General features: G+C 51.9%; 1 protein-coding gene across 1 annotated transcript in view; it reads right to left on the bottom strand.

Annotated features, from left to right (window-relative positions):
* The window catches only part of dgkzb (diacylglycerol kinase, zeta b), a gene marked incomplete at both ends in the record, with an annotated part of 22,444 nt that extends 11,579 nt beyond the window's left edge, over positions 1–10,865 (bottom strand). Inside the window, 17 exons of the mRNA XM_083916353.1 lie at positions 412–474; positions 567–622; positions 796–874; positions 965–1,105; positions 2,489–2,602; positions 2,777–2,837; positions 3,140–3,222; positions 3,710–3,811; positions 3,924–3,998; positions 4,143–4,259; positions 4,711–4,782; positions 6,200–6,268; positions 6,393–6,449; positions 6,586–6,663; positions 7,388–7,483; positions 8,676–8,763; positions 9,892–10,865. Of these exons, the coding sequence (XP_083772479.1) occupies positions 412–474; positions 567–622; positions 796–874; positions 965–1,105; positions 2,489–2,602; positions 2,777–2,837; positions 3,140–3,222; positions 3,710–3,811; positions 3,924–3,998; positions 4,143–4,259; positions 4,711–4,782; positions 6,200–6,268; positions 6,393–6,449; positions 6,586–6,663; positions 7,388–7,483; positions 8,676–8,763; positions 9,892–10,865 (2,325 nt within the window). The remainder of the gene's footprint in view (positions 1–411; positions 475–566; positions 623–795; positions 875–964; positions 1,106–2,488; positions 2,603–2,776; positions 2,838–3,139; positions 3,223–3,709; positions 3,812–3,923; positions 3,999–4,142; positions 4,260–4,710; positions 4,783–6,199; positions 6,269–6,392; positions 6,450–6,585; positions 6,664–7,387; positions 7,484–8,675; positions 8,764–9,891) is intronic.
* Between the last annotated feature and the right edge of the window lie 2,944 nt (positions 10,866–13,809).

Here is a 13,809-nt window from a genome sequence, read left to right as displayed (position 1 = left end):
TTAATGCTAACGGTCGCTACAATGCTGACGCTGATTTAGCTAACGTTAGTTTAATGCTAACGGCCTCTACAATGCTAACGCTGGTTTAAACGTTTACTGGGTCTCCTCGCCCGACCTCACGGTGAGACCAGAGCAGAACATGATCATGTGACGGCCCCTTTAGCGTATGCTAGCTCGAGGCGTGTGGAGGCGCGTATTTTCTTCTAAACCCGGTGATTTGTGTCGGAGCCGAGTGTCGAACTCATGCTGACGACTTTAAGAATCAGAGTCCGTGTCGCAGCCGTGCTCAGCTGTAAACAGATGCAGATGGTTATTATGTTGTTATGTTTATGTTGTTGTGTTTATGTTGTTATGTTTATGTCGCGTCGTCGTCGTCGTTGTGTGTAAAGCTGAACGCAGACGTCTCCTCACCACCACGCGGATGTGCTTGGCGAGGTCTTTGGAGCTGCCGCTGAGGAAGTCTGAGAACGCCGTCTGAAACACACGGACGCAGAGAAACGACTGTTAATCACAAACGTGTGGATGTGTGACACGTGTGCAGACGGGGACGGGGACGGGACGCTCACCCCGGCGTAGAACATCTTGTTCCTGAAGCGGCTGCTGAACTTCTCGGGGTTCGCCTCTGAGGAGGAAACAGAAACGATTCAAGAGGAGCGACTTTAAACACAGAAGAAAAAACACAGGAGGGAGAATTTCACCACACGCTGATCATCGGGTCAGTGAGCAGCAGAGTTAGCGTTATTATAATAATAACGCCGACGCGTGGAGCGGGTTTGAACCGTCCTGTGGACCGACCTCTGGATTCGTGGAAGCCCAGCGTGACGTGAGCGTCGAAGCCCAGACTGAAGTAGTTGTTGAAGACGTCGATGGGAAGCTGCGGAACAGCAGAGAAGAAGAGAGTCGAGGTCATTTCAGACGCTGACGGACGGACGGGACCTCTGTGTGAGCGACACACGGGACCGACCTTGTCCGTCTGATGTTCGTCGCCGTCCTCGGGTCGGGCCTCGGGGTTCGCCTCCACGTCCAGGTTCCACCGGTCCAGCTGGACCACGTTCCCGTCCTCGACGTGAGACAGGATCTTCGTTATCGGCTCGTCGGTGTAACCCTGAGAGACGCGTTCAGAAGTGTGTGTGTGTGTGTGTCAGTGTGTGTGTGTGTGTGTGTGTGTGTGCGTCAGTGTGTGTGTGTGTGTGTCAGCGGCAACAACACGGGGAATTACACTTTAAACCCATGTTAAACTCGTTAAAGTTAAACCCAAGTTAAACTCCAGTTAAACCAAAGTTAAACCCCAGTTAAACCCCAGTTAAACTTCAGTTAAACCCCAGTTAAACCAAAGTTAAACTCGAGTTAAACCAGTTAAACCCCAGTTAAACCCCAGTTAAACACCAGTTAAACTCCAGTTAAACCCAAGTTAAACTTCAGTTAAACCCCAGTTAAACCAAAGTTAAACTCGAGTTAAACCAGTTAAACTCCAGTTAAACCCAAGTTAAACCCAAGTTAAACCCCAGTTAAACCCCAGTTAAACCCAAGTTAAACCCAAGTTAAACTCCAGTTAAACCCAAGTTAAACCCAAGTTAAACCCCAGTTAAACCCCAGTTAAACCCCAGTTAAACTTCAGTTAAACCCAAGTTAAACCCCAGTTAAACCCCAGTTAAACCCCAGTTAAACCCAAGTTAAACCCAAGTTAAACTCCAGTTAAACCAAAGTTAAACTCGAGTTAAACCAGTTAAACTCCAGTTAAACCCAAGTTAAACCCAAGTTAAACCCCAGTTAAACTCCAGTTAAACCCAAGTTAAACTTCAGTTAAACTCCAGTTAAACCCCAGTTAAACTTCAGTTAAACCCAAGTTAAACTTCAGTTAAACCCCAGTTAAACCAAAGTTAAACTCGAGTTAAACCAGTTAAACCCCAGTTAAACCCCAGTTAAACACCAGTTAAACTCCAGTTAAACCCAAGTTAAACTTCAGTTAAACCCCAGTTAAACCAAAGTTAAACTCGAGTTAAACCAGTTAAACTCCAGTTAAACCCAAGTTAAACCCAAGTTAAACCCCAGTTAAACCCCAGTTAAACCCAAGTTAAACCCAAGTTAAACTCCAGTTAAACCCAAGTTAAACCCAAGTTAAACCCCAGTTAAACCCCAGTTAAACCCCAGTTAAACTTCAGTTAAACCCAAGTTAAACCCCAGTTAAACCCAAGTTAAACCCAAGTTAAACTCCAGTTAAACCAAAGTTAAACTCGAGTTAAACCAGTTAAACTCCAGTTAAACCCAAGTTAAACCCAAGTTAAACCCCAGTTAAACTCCAGTTAAACCCAAGTTAAACTTCAGTTAAACTCCAGTTAAACCCCAGTTAAACTTCAGTTAAACCCAAGTTAAACCCAAGTTAAACTCCAGTTAAACCCAAGTTAAACCCAAGTTAAACCCAAGTTAAACCCCAGTTAAACCCAAGTTAAACCCAAGTTAAACTCCAGTAGATCCCAGTAGAACTCACCCCTCCCCAGTTGAGGGTCCGGGCCAGGTCGTTGCCGGTCCCCAGAGGGAGGATGCCAACAGGGGGCGGAGGGTGGAGCTTCAGCTGGTCCAGCACCGACAGGATCCAGCCCACCTGAACACAAACCCCCCCCCCCCCGGTGTTAGATCTGTCTCGAGTCTCAAGTCTCAGGTCTCAGGTCTCGGGTCCTTTTGTCTGAGGTGTGTGTGTGTGTGTGTGTGTGTGTGTGTGTGTGTGTGTGTGTGTTGTGGTGTTTGCTGGTTGTGTGGTGGACCCTGCTGGACTCACCGTCCCGTCCCCCCCACAGGCCAGGATCCTCAGGTTGGGCACTCTGGCGAACAGCTCCAGCCTGCAGCAAACACAGAGCAGAGCGTGGGCATCGTGTCTCTGCAGGACAGGGATCAGGGGGTCTGGGTCTTACCCCTCTCTGGGTCTGGGTCTTACCCCTCTCTGGGTCTGGGTCTTACCGCTCTCTGGGTCTGGGTCTTACCCCTCTCTGGGTCTGGGTCTTACCCCTCTCTGGGTCTGGGTCTTACCCCTCTCTGGGTCTGGGTCTTACCCGTCTCTGGGTCTGGGTCTTACCCCTCTCTGGGTCTGGGTCTTACCCCTCTCTGGGTCTGGGTTTTACCCCTCTCTGGGTCTGGGTCTTACCCCTCTCTGGGTCCTCCCTTCGTCAGGTCGAACACCTGCCGGGGGTTCAGGTACCACATGAAGGACTGGATGATCCTGGCCCCCTGAGGGAGAACACACGTGTTATTGGGGACCGCCACGGCGAGCTGCTGCGCCGTTTGTCCGGTCTGAGGCTCGAGAACGGGAGCCGCCATTACAGGGGCACTCTTCATGAGGTCACGGTTTGAATCCCTGTAGACCGTACGGCCTCAGACAGGGGCGCTCTTCATGAGGTAAAGGTTTGAATCCCTGTAGACCGTACGGCCTCAGACAGGGGCGCTCTTCATGAGGTCACGGTTTGAATCCCTGTAGACCGTACGGCCTCAGACAGGGGCGCTCTTCATGAGGTCACGGTTTGAATCCATGTAGACCGTACGGCCTCAGACAGGGGCGCTCTTCATGAGGTCACGGTTTGAATCCCTGTAGACCGTACGGCCTCAGACAGGGGCGCTCTTCTAATGACGGCTCCTGTTCAGGAGCCTCAGACCGGAGGGAGACGCCACCGCAGAGATGGCGGCTGCTTCACTTTGGGTACTTGTGCGGCAGCTGTACCTGGTTTCCTCCGCTCTTGGGGTTCACGAACACCAGCAGAGGCTTCATGAGCGGCGACGGCAGCGGCTTCACCAGGAAGGGCTTCCAGCGGCCATCTTGGATCTGCCGGAGGACACGCACACGTCACAGACGCACTTTCAGACTCTGACTCAGGTTCTTAACGTCGGCCTGACGGAGCACGAGGCTCCGCCCCCTCAGGAAGCTCCGCCCTCACCTCTGAAGTCTTCTTGCTCGACTTGTTGCCTTTCAGCGACGTCCTTTTCTTCTTTTTACTCGACTTCAGAGACGACTGCAAGAAACAAACAAACAAACAAACAAACACACACATGATGTTTAAACTGTATTTAAAGGTCAGTGTTGAAGGTTTCTTCAGTGTCGTTGGGCGGATTTGATCCCGGGTCCTCACAGCCGCAGTCAGACAGGAAGTGTTTACCTGTGCCCTGCGGACTCTGATGATCCACGTCGGGGGGACGATGACGGCGGCGTGAGCTCCCAGAGAGCAACACTCCTCAATCTGCTGCAGCATGAAGCACGTCACCTTATTGTGGTACTGAAACAGACAGGAAGTCTCTTATTGTGACAGTAAACACAGGCAGGAAGTCTCTTATTGTGGTACTGAAACACAGACAGGAAGTCTCTTATTGTGACAGTAAACACAGACAGGAAGTCTCTTATTGTGACAGTAAACACAGACAGGAAGTGGTCTTATTGTGACAGTGAAACACAGACAGGAAGTCTCTTATTGTGACAGTAAACACAGACAGGAAGTGGTCTTATTGTGACAGTGAAACACAGACAGGAAGTCTCTTATTGTGACAGAGAAACAGACAGGAAGTCTCTTATTGTGACAGAGAAACAGACAGGAAGTCTCTTATTGTGACAGTAAACACAGACAGGAAGTCTCTTAATGCGATACTGAAACACAGACAGGAAGTGGTCTTATTGTGACAGTAAACAAAGACAGGAAGTGGTCTTATTGTGACAGTCTGGACAGGACGTACCGCCTGTTTGCACCAGGAGCAGCTGATGGCGATGATCTCTTTGCTGTGAAATGAAAACTTCTGTTGGAAACCCTGAGGACGAGAGAAGAAGAGACGCAGTTTGTCCTCAGCTCAGCCCCCCCCTTTATATCAGTGCCCCCCCTTTATATTAGGACCCCCCCCCCTTAAAGTCAGGTAAACTTGCGTGTTTCCATGACAACAGGCAGGAAATTATGTTTTCTCCTGTTTTTATGGCGTGTAAATTCTGTCTCTACACGGTCGCGTGTTTCCATGACAACAGGCAGGAAATGTTGTTTTTTTCGGGGAAAACGAAACTGAAACTCACTGCCCCCCCCCAACACTGTAGACCTGGGAAGCACTGTTCATCCACACCGTGAATTAGCGTTAAGTTTTAGTCATTTTTGCTTAAGTTTCCACACACTGCTCCAGCTCTGACACACACATGCTCCAGCTCTGACACACACATGCTCCGGCTCTGACACACACACTGCTCCAGCTCTGACACACACACTGCTCCGGCTCTGACACACACACTGCTCCGGCTCTGACACACACTGCTCCGGCTCTGACACACACACTGCTCCAGCTCTGACACACACTGCTCCGGCTCTGACACACACACTGCTCCGGCTCTGACACACACTGCTCCGGCTCTGACACACACACTGCTCCAGCTCTGACACACACACTGCTCCGGCTCTGACACACACTGCTCCGGCTCTGACACACACACTGCTCCAGCTCTGACACACACTGCTCCGGCTCTGACACACACACTGCTCCAGCTCTGACACACACACTGCTCCAGCTCTGACACACACATACTCCAGCTCTGACACACAAACTGCTCCAGCTCTGACACACACACTGCTCCGGCTTTGACACACACACTGCTCCAGCTTTGACACACACACTGCTCCAGCTCTGACCCACACACTGCTCCAGCTCTGACACACACACATGCTCCGGCTCTGACACACACTGCTCCGGCTCTGACACACACACTGCTCCAGCTCTGACACACACACTGCTCCAGCTCTGACACACACACTGCTCCAGCTCTGACACACACACTGCTCCGGCTCTGACACACACACTGCTCCAGCTCTGACACACATTGCTCCAGCTCTGACACACACTGCTCTAGCTCTGACACACACTGCTCCAGCTCTGACACACACACTGCTCCAGCTCTGACACACACACTGCTCCAGCTCTGACACACACACTGCCCCAGCTCTGACACACACACTGCCCCAGCTCTGACACACACACTGCTCCAGCTCTGACACACACTGCTCCAGCTCTGACACACACTGCTCCAGCTCTGACACACACTGCTCCAGCTCTGACACACACACTGCTCCAGCTCTGACACACACTGCTCCAGCTCTGACACACACACTGCTCCAGCTCTGACACACACTGCTCCGGCTCTGACACACACTGCTCCAGCTCGGTAAAGAGCGGCGCGCTGACGGAGACTCACCTTCCCACACTGGCGACACTTGCCCGTCTGACGTCTGCGGTGGACCCAGTGGTGCCGCACCACGAGGGACTGAAACAGAACGGGTCAGAGGTCACACGGGCTGAAGGGGAGGAGTCTCTTTGTGAGTCTTTGTGGTTGTTTTGTGTCTCTTTGTGGTTGTTTTGTGTCTCTTTGTGGTTGTTTTGTGACTGACCTCTCGAACAGCTCGAGGTCCTGGTTCTCTGAACGACGGCTTGCACCTGAAATTAATCTGGAGACAAACGAGAGACTGTGAGGATGAGAACAGGAGAACAGGAGAACAAGAGAACAGGAGAACAAGAGAACAAGAGAACAGGAGAACAGGAGAACAGGAGAACAGAAGAACAAGAGAACAGGAGAACAGGAACCTTCTCCAGCTGATCCATGCAGGAGCTGTGCACTGAGATTTTGCAGCCGCCGCATTTCTTCCTCCCAAAGGATTTTTGCTGCAAAACAAGAACCGATGATGAGACACAGACACACAACTGCACGAGCAGCACACCACAACTGTTCAAGCGACAACACGTGAAGCTGTGCCGCGACAGCCAATCAGCTTTGAGATTGCGGTGAGCGTCATCGAAGTTCTCTGTGAAACATCCAGAGACTCAACGAAGACGCTGTGGATGCAGTTCAGACTGTTCCTGTGGATCTGATATAATGGATATAACTGTGAACTGTGGAGGGCAGGGACGTGTCTAGACATCGAGTCTGCAGGAGTTCCAGGAGAAGAAGAAGAAGAAGAAGAAGAAGAAGAAGAAGAAGAAGAAGAAGAAGAAGAAGAAGGAGAACGGCGTCAGAGTGCAGTGTGTCCCGGCTGCACCTGAACGACCTCAGAGGTTAAACCACTGACGCTCTGATCTCACTGCAACACGACGACTCACTTCCTCTGAGCTCATTTCTGTTGTTTCAACCATCAGATCCCTGTTAGCATTAGCATTAGCATCACTTCCATTCAGCACAGCAGCAGAGCAGGCTGAGCAGAGGTTAGCTTCAGTTAGCTAGCCGCTAGCTGCTACCTGCAACTGTGCGACTGTTATGTGACGAGATCGAAGCGTTCCTGACGATTGAATCGCCTCCGTGTGTTTTGGTGTGAACGCTCGGTTAGTGGATAAAGAAAACCATAATAATAATAATAATAATAACTGTTTTCTTTGTGCTGCTGTGACTCACCAGGGACTTGGCGACGCAGAACTGTTCTCCAACGTAACAGAAGTCTCCGGAGCAGCTGGTCTCAAACCAGACGTGGTCTCCGTGCTGTGCGTTGTCCTGCAGCCGAGAACACACACAACTTAACAGTCACAACTTAACAGTCACAACTTTACAGTCACAACTTAACAGTCACAACTTAACAGTCTGAACTTAACAGTCACAACTTTACAGTCTGAACTTTACAGTCACAACTTTACAGTCTGAACTTTACAGTCTGAACTTTACAGTCACAACTTTACATCAGAACTTTACAGTCACAACTTTACAGTCACAACTTTACAGTCTGAACTTTACAGTCTGAACTTTACAGTCACAACTTAACAGTCTGAACTTTACAGTCACAACTTAACAGTCACAACTTAACAGTCTGAACTTAACAGTCACAACTTTACAGTCACAACTTAACAGTCACAACTTTACAGTCACAACTTAACAGTCAAAACTTTACAGTCACAACTTAACAGTCACAACTTTACAGTTTGAACTTTACAGTCACAACTTTACAGTCACAACTTTACAGTCTGAACTTTACAGTCACAACTTAACAGTCTGAACTTTACAGTCACAACTTTACAGTCACAACTTAACAGTCTGAACTTAACAGTCACAACTTTACAGTCACAACTTAACAGTCACAACTTTACAGTCACAACTTAACAGTCAAAACTTTACAGTCACAACTTTACAGTCACAACTTAACAGTCACAACTTTACAGTCACAACTTAACAGTCAAAACTTTACAGTCACAACTTAACAGTCACAACTTTACAGTTTGAACTTTACAGTCACAACTTTACAGTCACAACTTTACAGTCTGAACTTTACAGTCTGAACTTTACAGTCTGAACTTTACAGTCACAACTTAACAGTCACAACTTTACAGTCACAACTTAACAGTCAAAACTTTACAGTCACAACTTAACAGTCACAACTTTACAGTTTGAACTTTACAGTCACAACTTTACAGTCACAACTTTACAGTCTGAACTTTACAGTCTGAACTTTACAGTCACAACTTTACAGTCACAACTTTACAGTCTGAACTTTACAGTCAGAACTTTACAGACTGAACTTTACAGTCACAACTTTACAGTCACAACTTTACAGTCACAACTTAACAGTCAAAACTTTACAGTCACAACTTTACAGTCTGAACTTTACAGTCTGAACTTTACAGTCACAACTTTACATCAGAACTTTACAGTCAATAACAACAACAATAAAAATAAATGTGTGGTTGTGACTCACGCTCCAGTCCACGTGGCTGCTCGGCTCCTGCGGCGGCGGGTTGTTCGCTCCGGGCGCCGGCTGCAGACCCGACTTTGCGACGGCTTTCCTGAAAGAAACAGACCTCAGATCAGTTCAGACGCTCAGAGCCGGGAGTCTATGGCGGAAGTTTCTCTCGTGGTCGCGTCCGTAGACGATGGTTCGGATCATGGGTTCAGACTCGCACCCGTTAACGCCCCCGTGCACCGAACATTGTTTGATGGACTTGTTCTGATACAGTTCACAGTGTTTGTCACGCTCACACTGATGCAGTGGACGTCTTCAGACCATCTAATCTAACCACCACATTCACACACATGAGCAGCGCAGGGAGCAATTTGGGGTTCAGTGTCTCGCCCAAGGACACGTCACCATGTGGACCGGGGGAGGTGGGGATCAAACCGCCGATCTCTCGAATGGAGGACGACCCACTCCTCCACTGACATTTACCTCACGTTCTCCTCAAAACAGCTTCAGTCCAAAGCAGCTGGACTTGGTTCTGTGTCAGGAAGACGTTTCACCTCTGATCCAAGAGGCTTCATCAGTTCATGTACGCATCTGACCAGGACCAGGACCAGGACCAGGACCAGGACCAGGACCAGGACCAGGATGGGACTGGACCAGGACCAGTTCCAGCCAGCCAGCCATTTTGGAACGAGAGGGCGGGACTGCGAGGAGAGCTAAGCTAAACTAAGCTAACCGCTAAAGATGGATGATCAGCCGACTTACTGCCCTACAAAGCTTCAGTGCGGTAACAAGGAAATCACTAATAACGAGCAAAAACGAGCTAACACCAGCTAACATTAGCTAACACCAGCTAACATTAGCTAACACCAGCTAACATTAGCTAACACCAGCTAACATTAGCTAACACCAGCTAACATTACCTAACACCAGCTAACATTAGCAAGAGGTAACATTAGCTTTGTTATCAAGCTACAACCGAACACTGACGAAGACATTATTAAGCGTCCAAATGCTCCAGTGAAGCGTGACCCTGTAAGAGGGTCAGAGTCCTGGGTCATACCCCTGCCCCCCCCCCCTCATCCATCTGCACCCCTGGACCCAAAGACTTCAGATCAAATCGAACGGAGGACGTTTCCTTTTTCAGTCAGATGAACCTGCACCTGTCAACACGTTTTTACCGCCGTTACTGTAACGACATCGAGCCGCCGTGTCGGACATGAGGACTACCTACAGCAGGAAGCTGCTCCAGCTCTCCAGGTGGGAGTCGTACCCGTGGGCCCCCAGCGGGCTGAGGGCCCCGGGGCCCCTGTAGAGGGCCGGGTGTTGGAGGTAGTAGACTGAACTCTTGCGGTTGGGCAGCGGGGCGCCTCTTCCTGGCCAGGGGCTCCCGGCCTTGGAGATGGTGGAGATCTTCCTCCTCTTCCTCCGGCTGGACGCACGGCGGCGTCCCCAGGGCGCCGAGTCTCCTGCGAACACCTGAGAGGAGTTTCTGCGGAGGCATCGCGGGGCCCTGATGAGCGGCCGTGACGGCGGCGGAGGCCTCATCTCTGGGGCGCAGGAGGAGGACGGCGAGGAGGAGTGCTGACGAGGAGACCAGGAGGTGTCATCGTCCTCCTCCGCCAGCTGCGCCGCCTCAGACAGGCTGGCTTCGGATTGGCTGGCTTCTGATTGGCTGTCGTTGGCGGTGGAGTAATCGCTGCTGTCGTCATCTCCGTCTGAGTGGAGGCTCCTCCTGTTGTTGGCCCCGCCCCTCACCTCCACCTGCTGCTCCCCGACCGGTAGCCCCGCCCCCTCGTCGTCCTCCTCGGCCATCTGGATGAGACTGGCGAGCAGCATGGACGGGCCCAGCAGGTGGGTGTCGATGGTCCGTAGTTTCCCCACCTTCCTCCTGCGCACGGCGAACCTGGGGTTGAGGCTGGGGGTTGTGGTGCTGGAGCGCCGGCGGTCATGCCCCGCCCACCTGAGGGGCCTGTCTGCCTTTGCCAGACGCCCCCCTCCCGCACACGGCAGCACCCCCGGCAGGTGGACGCTGGAGCGCCTCCTCTGGGTCAGGGTGGAGGACGGCAGCCCGGCGTTGGACCTCCGGCGGGCCTTGCTGGTCGGGATGGCCACGCTGGGCCTCCGCTGGCGGCCGGACGCGGCCTCTGCGCCCGCCTGCAGGGCGGAATCCTTCCTCCTAAAGTGACGCCGGAAAAAAGTGTCCATGGCGGACGGAGAGCGGCGGCAGACTTCTGAACGCTCCTCTGAGGCTGTTGGTGCAAAGAGTGGTTATTGAGACGGAGGCTGAAACTACAGGAAGCTTCAGTTCAACACTGTCACATTTATAGAGAGAGGACGTGAAACAGGAAGTGACGTCATGACCTCAGCTCTCTATAAACTACTGGACCACCTCAGTTTCTCAGTGTCACAGACACAAACACGCAGATGCAGCGTCTGAGAAGTTGTTTTTAATATTTTCCTGTTTGCAAAGAGTCAAATTAGAATCTGACAAGAAGTCGGTCCTGATGCTAAATGAAGCTAATGCTAGTTAATGTCCTGATGCTAAATGGAGCTAATGCTAGCTGATGCTGGGTATTTAGTTAGTAATAAATCAGACGCTGAAAGATCTTTGTCACACGGGGGGCAGTGAGGTGAGGGGCCTGGAGGGTCCAGACCCGGGCAGCAGAGGCTCTGGGGACGTGGAGCGTCTCCTCTCTGTGGGGGAAGGAGCCGGAGCTTGTGAGGGAGGTGGAGCTCCCAGTTAGATCTGGGGGGGCTCACCTCCTGAGCTGTGGCCTCAAGGTCTCAGGTGCCTCAAGGGGCGGGGACCCTGGACCACCGTGGTGGACCCCGGGGGTCAGGGGTCCCCCTGAAGAAGGAGGCCTTCAGGATCTGGTCTCCCAGAAGACTCCGGAGGTGGTTCTGAGGTCCCCACAGGTCTGAAGGGCTGCAGCCTCTGCTGGGTCAGAGGCAAAGCAGCGGGTGTGGGAGGAGTTCACACAAGTCCTGGAGAAGGACTTTGGGGGGCACCGAGGTGCTTCTGGACCACCATTCAGCACCTCAGGAGGGGGACACGGGGAACCGTCCAAGCTGTTCACAGTAAGGACGGGACGCTGGTGACCTCAGCTGATGAGGTCATGGGGCGGTGGAAGGACTCTGAGGAAGTCCTGAATGGGCCCAACACGCCCTCTTTTGTAGAGGCAGAGCTGGAGGCTGATGGGGATCATCGTCAACATCTCTGACAGAAGTCACTGAGGAAGGAAACAAGTCCACAGAGGCAAAGCCCCAGGATCCATGAGCTGCATCCACACATGCTGAAAGCTCTGGGTCTGGAGGGGCCGTCCTGGTCCTGGTCCTGGTCCTGGTCCTGGTCCTGGTCCACACGTCTCTGACACACTGGTGGAAGTCTGGGACAGAGCCGAGGGAGTGTCAGACCGGGATGGTGGTTCCTGTTCAGAAAGGGGGACCAGAGGGTGTGAGCCAGTTCCAGGGGGATCACACTCCTCAGCCTCCCTGGTGAAGTCGACTCCAAGGCGCTGGAAAGGAGGTTCGTCCTGTAGAACCTCAGACTGAAGAGGAACCAGGTGGATCCAGTCCTGGACCTGGACCAGGACCAGCTCTGCACTCTCAAGGATCCTGGAGGGGGTCTGGGAGTGGGCCCATCTGGTCTAGGATGAGGATCAGCACCTCTGAATCTGAGGCCATGGCTCTCAGCAGGAAACCGCTGGATTGTTGCTCCGGGTCTGGAATGAGTCCTGACCCCAAGTGAAGGACTTCAAGGACCTCGGGATCTGGTTCACGAGTGAGGGGACGATGGAGCAGCGGGGGCGGAGCTGCAGTCGCGCTACCGCACCGTTGAGATGAACAGAGAGCTGAGGAAGACAAAGCTCTGGATCTACCCTCAGTCCTGGTTCCTACCCTCACCTGTGGTCATGAAAGCTGGGTCAGGACCCAAAGAACCAGGTCCAGGTCAGGACCCACAGAACCAGGTCCAGGTCAGGACCCACAGAACCAGGTCCGGGTCAGGACCCACAGAACCAGGTCCAGGTCAGGACCCACAGAACCAGGTCCAGGTCCAAGCGTGTGAAGTGTGTTTCCTCAGGAGGGGGTCTGGAGTCTCCCTTAGAGAGAGGGGGAGAAGTTCAGCATCCGTGAGGAACTCGGAGTAGAGCCGCTGCTCCTTTGTGTTGAAAGGAGCCAGTTGAGGTGGTTCAGGATCATCTGGTCTGGATGAACCCTGGGCGCCTCCCTAGGGAGGTGTTCCAGGAACGTCCAGCTGGGAGGAGGCCTCGGGGAAGACCCAGGACCAGGTGGAGAGATTAGATCTCCACACTGGCCTGGGAACGCCTCAGGATCCCCCAGTTAGAGCTGGTTAATGTGGCCCGGGAAAAGGGAAGTTTGGGGTCCCTGCTGGAGCTGCTGCCCCGAGACCTGATCCAGGATCAGAGGCTGGAGCTGCTGCCCCTGAGACCTGATCCAGGATCAGAGGCTGGAGCTGCTGCCCCTGAGACCTGATCCAGGACCAGAGGCTGGAGCTGCTGCCCCTGAGACCTGATCCAGGATCAGAGGCTGGAGCTGCTGCCCCTGAGACCTGATCCAGGATCAGAGGCTGGAGATGAGTGATAATAATAATAATAATAATAACAGAGCTCCTTCCTCCTCCATATTTAATAAACTCCTGTTGAGCTTCTGCTGTGAAACGAACATGAATAATAAAACAGGAAGGAGCCGACGACCTGCTGGTTCACAACAACAACACTGCTCCAGTAATTAGTCTGTGCCCACAGCGTCACCGACTCCACCCACAGCTGCTTATCTGCAGCCGACGGCTCACCTGCTAACGGCTCACATGCTAACAGCTCACCTGCTAACAGCTCACATGCTAACAGCTCACCTGCTAACGGCTCACATGCTAACGTGCTGCTTATTTGCGCTACAGGAGTTTGATTCAAAGTTCAAAGTTTGTAACACGATGATTCACACCGACGTGTGTGGAAACAGTTTTGTCGTCAACGGCTGAGGAAGAATTTGGGGAAATTTAACTTTAACTACTTACTAAATATGTAACCATGACAACTGTTTCTCTTTCACCTGACTGTTAGCTAACTTCCAACCGCTAAGTGCTACTGCTGTGTCCTCTAGGAGCATAAACGTGTGTTAAAGTGTCCTC

The sequence above is a fragment of the Echiichthys vipera genome (genome assembly GCF_963691815.1).
Source record: "Echiichthys vipera genome assembly, chromosome: 7".
NCBI classification, from domain to species: Eukaryota; Metazoa; Chordata; class Actinopteri; order Perciformes; family Trachinidae; genus Echiichthys; species Echiichthys vipera.
Note: the sequence above shows the minus strand (reverse complement) of the source record. Positions and strands in the feature narration are given on the sequence as shown.